The sequence below is a fragment of the Bidens hawaiensis genome, unplaced genomic scaffold (assembly GCF_021521415.1).
Source record: "Bidens hawaiensis isolate Kalapana, Puna unplaced genomic scaffold, B.hawaiensis_p1.1 tig00010132_1, whole genome shotgun sequence".
Taxonomy (NCBI): domain Eukaryota; kingdom Viridiplantae; phylum Streptophyta; class Magnoliopsida; order Asterales; family Asteraceae; genus Bidens; species Bidens hawaiensis.
In genome coordinates this window covers 234,086-244,852 of record NW_027491767.1, presented here as the reverse complement: position 1 = coordinate 244,852, position 10,767 = coordinate 234,086, and the positions used below count along the sequence as shown (strand labels likewise).

At 36.5% G+C, this 10,767-nt stretch overlaps 1 protein-coding gene across 2 annotated transcripts; it reads left to right on the top strand.

Moving 5' to 3' along the window:
- Positions 1 to 207: 207 nt before the first annotated feature.
- On the top strand, positions 208 to 7,784 carry LOC143534357 (serine/threonine protein phosphatase 2A 55 kDa regulatory subunit B beta isoform-like). Of its 2 annotated transcripts, none has more exons than XM_077028863.1 (14): positions 208 to 726; positions 2,385 to 2,488; positions 2,597 to 2,695; positions 3,006 to 3,125; positions 3,215 to 3,418; positions 3,996 to 4,087; positions 4,872 to 4,990; positions 5,137 to 5,260; positions 6,312 to 6,435; positions 6,610 to 6,678; positions 6,772 to 6,863; positions 6,941 to 7,018; positions 7,103 to 7,167; positions 7,268 to 7,784. In XM_077028863.1, exons 1-14 carry the CDS (start codon positions 609 to 611, stop codon positions 7,393 to 7,395), a joined length of 1,536 nt encoding a protein of 511 aa, XP_076884978.1. In that variant the 5' UTR covers positions 208 to 608; the 3' UTR covers positions 7,396 to 7,784. The 2 variants fall into 2 exon arrangements, with proteins under 2 accessions (XP_076884978.1, XP_076884977.1); XM_077028862.1 differs by having other exon boundaries at positions 210 to 726; positions 3,215 to 3,421.
- The last annotated feature ends 2,983 nt before the right edge of the window (positions 7,785 to 10,767 follow it).

Below are 10,767 nucleotides of genomic sequence, written 5' to 3'. Positions count from 1 at the left end.
CGAACTCGGATATTTGAAAAACCTGATCTGTACACCTATACACACGGAAAAAAAAGGAAGGATAAAAGTGTCATTTACACAACTTGACCATGTGTCATCAGTCATCACTAACTCAACCCCGGTCGTGCACAGCTCCTCGAAACCAATGTCCATCTAGTTTATTAACTTTCGGCTACAGTCACTGACTGTCACGCTTATCCCGTCACCCACACCCATCATTCACACACATCTTCCTAAACGACAAATCAACCAAATAAAATAAAAATTAAAAAATATATAAAAAAATGAGAAATGATCCGCTGTGACGCAACGAGTTATGTTGTGTGTGGTCTAGAGAGAGAAAATTAAATTAAATCTCAAAACTATGAATTAATCGATTCGGATGACGATGACGATGACGATGACGATTATTATTAATAGATGAATGAATAAATTCATCCAACGGTTCACAAGCTACGATCTCAACGAATAATAATAATAATTGCGTAAAAGCGATATGTTGATTTGATTTGATTTGATTTGATTTCAGTTACGACTCGATTAATTTGTTGTTCGCTAATTAATATAACGAAGGCGATTAGGTTTAGAAGAAGATTACGTACGAAGCAATGACCGGTGGTGATGTCGCCGGCGTTAAACCAGCTCCGGCGAGTCCTCCGCCGCCGCTTGACTGGAAGTTTTCACAGGTGTTCGGTGAACGTACCGCCGGTGAAGAGGTTCAGGAAGGTAAACCTAGGGTTTGTAGTTAATAATAAGTTTATTGGATTATTATTATTATTATTATTATTATATATTGTTTGTGTTTAGGTTAAGGTTAAGGTTAGGGCTTGATCTAGTTTTCGGATCGATACATTGCTGATTCATTGTTGATTTGTGAATAAGTTGAATAAGTTGTTGACCTAAAGTATTAGTTATTATGTAATGAGTTAGTGATGAAGTTGTTGTTTAGTTGGTTAGCTATATTGTTGAATTTAATTAGCTGCTTGAAATGGATAATTGAATATTTTGTTCTGGTGTTATTAATTGTGTGTGTGTGTGTGAAACTAATTTACTTTCATGTATGGAGAAATCTAACCAATAAAGTCAGGGTAAATCTGATCAAATAATAAATATTTTGTCATTGTGTCATGTATATGATTGTGTATTTAATAACTTACTGTTAATGTTGTATATGTAAATCTAGTTGTTGGTTGATATTTTGTAGATTTGTAGTATCTTTTGTTGAATGTTTGAATTTCATATATTCGTAGGTGAAGGTTTATAAGATATTTTCAAGTGAATAAATCAACGAGGCCTAGTGGAAGTTGCGTGGAGTTCTTGAGTTGTGTTTGAAATACTTACTTTTTTGTATATCAATGATCGTAAAATAAAGTCACCTTATTGTGATGAGAATATGAAATGATATCTATGTGAACAAAATATAGGTTACTATCAAACTTTATGGCATATCAAAGCACACAACTAAAGATATATAATTTAAGCAGGATGTGTGATTCATAACCTAGAAACTGGTAGTTGTTGCATCTTGTGCCGGTTTATGCCTTATTGGTGATTATATCGCGTGTAGTTTTTATTGTTTAAAATATCATAAAAGCTAAAGATATTGAATCTTGTAGGTGCTAACATGAAATCTATAATCGACATAATGACCCGAATCTTGTTGACATAATATTAGTGACAATGGCTAGTTATATGCATAATGTTTATTTAATAATTTACTGTTAATGTTATATATTGTAGGTATTATAGTTATAGGTTGATATGTTGTGGATTTGTAGTATCTTCTGTTGAATGTTTGAATTTTATATATTCATGAGTGAAGATTTATAAGATATTTTCAAATGAATAAAACCACGAGGCCTAGGGGAAGCTGTGTGGAGCTCTTGAGTTGTGTTTGAAATGCTTACTTTTTGTATTTTAATGATTGTAAAGAAAAGTCACCTTAGGTTAGTATTGTGAGGAGATGATATCCATGCAAATAAAATATAGGTTGCAGTCATTTTAAACTGCATATCAAAGGGAATTAATAAAGTTTTAGACTTTTAGTTTAAGTAAGAGGTCGAGGTGTGAGTCCTATAGTTGCTATAACCTAGAAATAGTTGCTATAACCTAGAAACAGAATTATTGCATGCTGATTATGTTGTGTCGGTTTATGCCTTGGTGATTATATCGCGTGTAGTTTTTATTGTTTAAACTTTAAAATATCATGGATGCTAAAAATATTGAATGCTGCAAGTGCTAACTTGTTTCTATAATCGACAAAATGACGTGAATCCTATTGACAAAATATTAGTGACAATGGCCAGTTATATGCGTAATGTTTATTTAACAGCCTTTTTGCACTTATTCTAAGCTGTCTGAGCCGTTTACAACTTGTGTGACAGTTGACATTATTTCGGCAATTGAGTTTGATAAAAGCGGTGACCATCTTGCTACTGGTGATCGTGGGGGAAGGGTGGTATTATTCGAGAGGACTGATACTAAGGAGGTTCGATATGATATGATTTCTTGAGATTTTTATTCCTCCTTTTTGTGTGTTTCATTTTTTTGTCATTTTTTGTATATTGCAATTTATAAATCTCATTTAATTATGTAGCAAGGTGGAAGTAGAAAGGATCTAGAGAAAACCGATTACCCGAGAACCAGGCATCCAGAATTTCGTTACAAAACCGAGTTCCAGAGTCATGAACCTGAGGTATTATTTCTGTTATATATCCAATTGTGTAGTGTGTCAATTTTGAGACATTTACCTATGAATGATTAATTTAGGTTATGTTTTATATCTAACGAAAGTTTGCTTAAAAACAGGTAAAACCGATCTAAAAGTTGCTTAAAGTGTAGTTTGTATGCACAAAACCTCGTGAATCGTTTTATTAAAGAAGTTAGATAACTATTGAAAATTGAAACAATATAGTTTTTGTAATCATATTTATCACACTAGCTGTTTTTTTAAAAGAATTAGGACAAGGAGTTGCTTATTATTGTATCTCAACTTTTGCTCTCAGTTTGATTATTTAAAGAGTTTGGAGATTGAGGAGAAAATTAACAAGATCAGGTGGTGCCAAACTGCCAACGGTGCCCTTTTTCTTCTGTCTACTAATGACAAAACCATCAAATACTGGAAGGTCCTAAGATTTACTTCAATATACTTTGTTTCTCGTTTGTTTCTTTTTGTGACATGCTCATTAATGAACAAAATTTGTTGACATTTCAGGTTCAAGAAAAAAAGATTAAGAAAGTTGCCGACTTGAATCTGGACCCTTTAAAAGCTGTTGGAAATGGAAGTATTGCAAGTTCTAGTATTTCTTCAGTTAGCAATTTGTCAAATACTGCAAATGGGGAGTACAAAGATAAATCTTCCACTAGTTTAAACAAGGACTTTTCTGCAGGGGCACCTCAGTCATTGCGCTTACCCGTGGTAGTTGTACTCAACTCGTGCTTTATATGTTTTACATGTGTTTTCAACTATAGCATTTACAGGTGAAAACGGGCTAGCTAGTGATCGTGATATCAGTCTCAGTCTTTTCATTGATTATAAAGATGTTCTTTAGGGAGTGTTTGGATGTGTGTTTTGAATATGATATGTGAATTTGAGACGGATAATTCAGCTGTAAAAAACAAGCTGAAGGATAAGTGTTTGTTTGGACGAGCTTTTTGTGGTTGGAATTGTAATTATCGGATAATTAGTTGTTTGGGAGTTCAAGAAATTCTGATTTTCTTAAAAATTAATTCATAAATAGACCAAAAAGGATATTCTTGTGAAAAAGGAGTCACATCTTATAAGATGTGAGTAAAAGTGTCCCTAATTAGGTAATTTGTATTATTGTTTGATAGTCAGTTTTGTTGTAGCTAAAATGAGACAGATTAGTATGCTTACAGGTTGCAAAAATCAGATAATCAGTTTCTAAATGCAAATCAATTTTAGCATTGTGATATTTTTTTTGCATGTCTTTTGCTTTATTTTATTTAACATAACACGAAGGTAAATTTTGTAGGTAACCAGTAATGAGACAAACCTTGTTGCAAGATGTAGAAGAGTGTATGCTCATGCTCATGATTATCATATCAATTCTATATCAAATAACAGGTTGGATATTCAGTTCCTTTTCATGTTATTGTCATGTTGATCTTATCATTATCCCAAACATTTTCATGAAGTAAATTTGGCATGTTTATCCCAGTAGTAACTAATAGTCATAGGCTAAGAACAAGCGAATTAGAGTCAATTAAGTACCCCTGATCTACTGACTGCTCATTGTATGAAAAGAACATTGGGCCTTTTCTTATCAGTAACACATAATTTGTAATACTATAGACTTATGGCTATTTACCTTTACATCAAATTATGAAGGAAAAAGGATGAAATGAGTTGTAGATTATTAGTCTTATAATTTGTTAATTATAGTTACTAGTAAATGTTGAAGAATCAAACTAACCTACCTTTTTATTCATCAAACTAACCTACCTTTTTATTCATTTACAAACAAGTGAATAGTAAATATTAAGTCATTCTCTTATATACTACCTAAATTAGTATAACTATATGAACAGGACCTTTAGAGTTTTTCTTTAATAATGATATGCATCATGCATATTAATTTTATGACTCGCCACCTACATAGGAGTAACTAAGACGTGGGCTTGTGAGAATTTCTTTCTGAATATTTACTAATTTTAGATGTGATGTTTATGGTCATATGAACTTAAATCAATTTGAAGATAGTTATCAAGTTTCTATGGAAGTTCAGGATATAATATCTGTTTTTGTATATGAATGGTTGCAAAGCTTGTTCCTATGAGGTCTTTTCATCAGGCATTCATCAATAGTTGTGTCTACTGGTTTTATAATTACTATTTGTTGTTTGCATTAGTGATGGTGAAACATTCATATCGGCTGATGATCTTCGGATAAACCTTTGGAATTTGGAAATTAGCAATCAAAGTTTCAACATTGTGGATGTGAAGCCTGCAAATATGGAGGACCTAACCGGTACATCTTTTAGCACCTAAACTTATTTACAAGCAATTTAAGTATAACTTTCTCTTATTATGAATGCATATGTTCATCAGTTTTTGTATTAATTAACCATTTATGACTTTATCGACTCTCATATTCATATTTTGGCTCACTTGCAGAGGTTATTACATCAGCAGAATTTCATCCTACTCACTGTAACACGCTAGCATATAGTAGTTCAAAAGGATCTATTCGTCTTATTGACCTGCGTCAATCTGCATTGTGTGATAGACATTCAAAATTGTAAGTATTTTGGTGGTTTTTTAATATTCTTTTTATGCAATTCTGGTTGGACAAACTGCCACGAAATAGAAACGCTAACATTACACATTTTTCTGATGTTTGCGACCAACTTTTATTTAGGCATATAATATAAACCAAATTACAGTTTGTTACTGATTTAGCAGCCAACCTCATATTTAGTGACGTGGCACAGTTTGATGCCATGCCGTCCTCCACATATAGTGCATATATTAAAAAAGGTAAAAAGAATAAATTTTGTTTACAAGTCTGGACAGTATTGTTTTATAACAATCACATTAAAAAGTTATTAAATGTCGCATCAAATACCATTGGCAATGTGGCATATTAAAGGCCTACTTGGTTATAAGTTGGATGTGGCTCAATGGTAGAGCACTCACTTTACTAGTGAGAGGTAGGGGGTTCAAACCTCACTATCACCAACTTATATGGGAGATATGAGGGATGACCCTGGCTTGCCAGGGTTCGAGTCCTGATCTCAACCGGTTTTACCGGCTCCTCGCCGTCGTGCCATTAGGCGGGTGTGGGGGTCGGGTTTTATCCGGTGAATTTCTCAATAGGGTGGACCGCTACGGGCTTCGTCCGTCCGGAATAGTGGCCGGCTCGGGCTACATTTGGCCAATGGGGGCCGCGTACGAAATACCCGGCGTTACTTAGTTGGTCGTTAAAAAAAAAGGCCTACTTGGTTGCTAAAATTGGTGATACATTTCAGTTGCCAATATCATGAAAAAGTGTGAAGTTCGTTTCTATTTCGTGTAATTTGCCCATTTTAGTTTCCTTTATTTTGTCATGACGATACTTCGTCCGTCCGGAATAGTGGCCGGCTCGGGCTACATTTGGCCAATGGGGGCCGCGTACGAAATACCCGGCGTTACTTAGTTGGTCGTTAAAAAAAAGGCCTACTTGGTTGCTAAAATTGGTGATACATTTCAGTTGCCAATATCATGAAAAAGTGTGAAGTTCGTTTCTATTTCGTGTAATTTGCCCATTTTAGTTTCCTTTATTTTGTCATGACGATACTTGTGTTTTGCAGGTTTGAGGAGCACGAGTCACCTGGTTCAAGATCATTTTTTACTGAGATAATAGCATCTATTTCAGATATTAAATTTTCAAGGGATGGACGATATATACTAAGCCGTGATTACATGACCCTAAAGGTTCGTAGTTCTATTATATATGTAATTCTGTTTACATATTTGTAACGAGTCAAAAGTTGTCTGGTGTGTATGCTATATTTTTTCCTTTTCTTTTAGACTTATATTAAACATAAATTAGTTATACCTTTGGAATCATCAACAGTTGATCACTAAAAATGTAACTGATTTACGTAGTTATGGGACATCAACATGGACTCGGGTCCAGTTTCAACGTTTCAGGTTCATGAATACTTAAGACCAAGGGTATATTCCTCCTGAATTCACCAAACTTTTTGAAGCTATTTTTATATGTTTTTGCACCGAGATTATTGATATTTTGCAAATGATAATCTCCAGCTTTGTGACTTATATGAAAACGATTCAATCTTTGACAAATTTGAGTGCTGTTTAAGCGGTGATGGTACGCGTGTAGCAACTGGTTCTTACAGGTAATTCTTGTACTGAATTTATAAAATGTTTTTTTGTTACCTTTGCTCACCTACTCACTCGTTAAACTAAATTCCAGTAATCTTTTCCGCGTATTTGGATTGAGTCCCAACAGTACTGAAGACACTACCCTTGAAGCTAGCAAAAACCCAATGAGGTATTATCTTCTATATATTTATATAAAATTGTTTATTTTTCTTATTTAACACGTTAAAAATAAATTACAACCGAATTGGACCAGGCGACAAGTGCAGCAGACTCCTGCAAGATCTTTAAGCAGCAGCCTAACCCGTGTGGTTAGACGAGGTTAGTCGTTTTTTTTATTTATTTGTCAATTAATAATCGAATCGATCGTTTCTGGTACAAAGTTTCATTAACGTGAGGTTCGATGATTATTATTAACTAGGGGGAGAGAGCCCGGGGAATGATACGACGTTAGATTTCACTACAAAGTTACTTCACTTAGCGTGGCATCCAACAGAAAACTCCATTGCTTGTGCTGCTGCAAACAGTTTGTACATGTACTATGCATAAATTACAAATCTACCCATGAAGAAAAGGTTCTAGAAGATTTTAGCATACACACATAAAGGTGTCAAAAAGGTTCTAGAAGATGTTGTCACAAATTCTGTCTTCTTTTTCATCCACAAATGTTGGGCCTTTTGTTAAATCCTGACCCTCCATTATTTCTTTTTGTTTTTTTGATAAAGAAGTTATATTTATAAATTGCAAAAGGGATGTTTTTTTGTTTGGTTGTTTTTGTGTTAAGAGAAACAGATTGGGATTGTAGTTGAGATGTAGTTTTAGTTGGGAAACAGCCATGCAACTAGCTTACTTGCATTGCAGGCTATTAAAGTTTATATATTATTTTCGGGATATTGAAGAATAATTTTGCATTTTTAGTTGGTTTTCTTATTGTTCAATCTTTTTGTACAATACTAAAATTTGAAATTCACATCACCTTTTGTTACACATTGAACATATATGAAACTATGATTTTGTATTAATTGCTAACCAGTATCCACGGTTATGGCTAGTAATAATAAAATTTGATACGGTTATGACTAGTAATAATAAATTAGTATGTGAAAATCTCATTTTTAATTATTGAGAATGAGAATGCGCCATATTAGTTAATTTAAACCATTCCCCCTCATTTGTTACGTTTGCGTCACGTCAATTTTAGCGTTCTCACTCTTCCTCACCCTTTAACTAAGGGTATGTGTCATTATACTCATTCTTCATTTTGTATTATTAATATATATATATATATATATATATATATATATATATATATTAATTTGGAATATAGTTGTTGGTCACAACGGTCACAAAGAATAGAATGATCCGCGTGACGGTGCATAGGGGCCTCCTGTCACTCGTGAGATGTGGGGGTGGGGTGGGGTTGTTCCAAAGCTTTACGCGAATGAGGGGATCTTCACGTAGGACCATCCGTTAGTGTGACGGTGCTTAGGGGCCTCCTGTCACTCGTGAGATGTGGGGGTGGGGTGGGGTTGTTCCAAAGCTTTACGCGAATGAGGGGATCTTCACGTAGGACCATCCGTTAGCCAAGAATAGAATGATCCGCGTGACGGTGCTTAGGGGCCTCCTATCACTCGTGAGATGTGGGGGTGGGGTGGGGTTGTTCCAAAGCTTTACGCGAATGAGGGGATCTTCACGTAGGACCATCCGTTAGCCCCTGAACTATACCCACCGGCCTTAGAAACAACTCAACAAGTAATTAGTATGTGTAAGAACATATAGAGGGTGAATATGCTATTATTTAAACAACATTTGGTCAACCTTTAGAAAATGTTTGAAGATTTGAAAGGAAGTAAATATAACATTTTTCAACCAACTAGAAGAGACGACACCATAGTTAGGATGGTTCACATAGATGTCACCAAATCCACTTTTCGATTTTTAACTAAGAGTTTGCCTTCACTCAAATCTTCTTTATAAGTTGGTAGAGATTACTATATTGACGTCTCACTAAAAAGAATATATCACATCTTCTTGTCTCACTAAATTTGGCCGTGATCACAACTGGTCTTATTACTAATGTTGGTAGCGATCATATCTTTATCTTCTTACAAACTATAAAAAAAATGTTCACGAGGTTTAGAATTTAGAGAACATAATGTCGAAGCACGAAATGAATCTAACCTGATCCATGACGATGTTTCCACGGATTTTCGAGATGAACGAACCACGTCTTGATCTTCTTCTTCTTCGGCAGCGCCGGTGACCTGCAATGTTGAAACCTGCAATGGTTTCGGGGGTGTGGAGGCGACTGCTAAGATATCCTGAGGATTTCTTGTTCACAGACACAAAAAGTGGTGGTGGCTCTTATTGAGCATGACCCTCTAACAAGAAGGTGGAGACCTCCTTATATAGAGAGCCTCATGGCCACCATCATGATACCCTAATGGGCCTAGCCCAGTTAGGGTTACCTCCACAAAACCCCCTCAGCCCAATAACATTGTATTAGTCCATGTAATAAAATAAGCCAACATAATAGATTTAGGGTCGTAGAACCGGGTTTTAGTACCATACCCCTACAAGCCCCCCAAGTCTAGCGTTGCTCCTGGGCGCGCAAGCGTCTAGGTGGAGCGCTGGACTTTATAAGGTGTGAGGCGGTTTTTTCCCTTTTCTTTGGCCTTGTCTTTATTGTCTTTTGAGTTTTGAGAGGTTTTCTTCATGATGGTGACATGTTGTAATAAAAGCCTGCGCGCGAGGCGACTTACGGGCTATATTAATAATGAAGCTTGCGCGTGAGGCGACTTACGAGCTATAATAATAACAGCTTGCGCGTGAGGCGACTTACGAGCTATAATAATGAAGCTGGCGCGAGAGGCGACTTACGAGCTATAATAATAATGAAGCCTGCGTGCATGGCGACTTATGAGCTGTAATAATAATGAAGCTGGCGCGAGAGGCGACTTACGAGCTATAATAATGAAGCTGGCGCGAGAGGCGACTTACGAGCTATAATAATAATGAAGCCTGCGCGCATGGCGACTTATGAGCTATAATAATAATGAAGCTGGCGCGAGAGGCGACTTACGAGCTATAATAACAATGAAGCCTGCGCGCATGGCGACTTATGAGCTGTAATAATAATGAAGCTAGCGCGAGAGGCGACTTACGAGCTATAATAATGAAGCTGGCGCGAGAGGCGACTTACGAGCTATAATAATAATGAAGCCTGCGCGCATGGCGACTTATGAGCTGTAATAATAATGAAGCTGGCGCGAGAGGCGACTTACGAGCTATAATAACAATGAAGCCTGCGCGCATGGCGACTTATGAGCTGTAATAATAATGAAGCTGGCGCGAGAGGCGACTTACGAGCTATAATAACAATGAAGCCTGCGCGCATGGCGACTTATGAGCTGTGAAAGTAATAAAGCTTGCGCGCGAGAGGCGTCTTATGAGCTTTGAGAATAATAATTGAGCTGGCGTGTGAGGCGACTTACGAGCTGTGAAAGTAATAAAGCTTGCGCGCGAGAGGCGTCTTATGAGCTTTGAGAATAATAATTGAGCTGGCGCGTGAGGCGACTTACGAGCTGTGAAAGTAAAGCTTACGCGCGAGAGGCGTCTTATGAGCTTTGAGAATAATAATTGAGCTGGCGCGTGAGGCGACTTACGAGCTGTGAAAGTAATAAAGCTTGCGCGCGAGAGGCGTCTTATGAGCTTTGAGAATAATAATTGAGCTGGCGCGTGAGGCGACTTACGAGCTGTGAAAGTAATAAAACTTGCGCGCGCGAGGCGTCTTATGAGCTTTGAGAATAATAATTGAGCTGGCGCGTGAGGCGACTTACGAGCTGTGAAAGTAATAAAGCTTGCGCGCGAGAGGCGTCTTATGAGCTTTGAGAATAATAATTGAGCTGGCGCGTGAGGCGA

What these genes read in the sequence shown, in the direction of transcription:
- LOC143534357 (XM_077028862.1), top strand. Translation starts at nt 609, where the DNA reads ATGACCGGTGGTGATGTCGCCGGCGTTAAACCAGCTCCGGCGAGTCCT. An exon ending in TCCAGAGTCATGAACCTGAG is followed by an intron (nt 2,696 to 3,005) that starts GTATTATTTCTG and finishes TTTTGCTCTCAG; the next exon opens with TTTGATTATTTAAAGAGTTT. An exon ending in AAACCATCAAATACTGGAAG is followed by an intron (nt 3,126 to 3,214) that starts GTCCTAAGATTT and finishes TTGACATTTCAG; the next exon opens with GTTCAAGAAAAAAAGATTAA.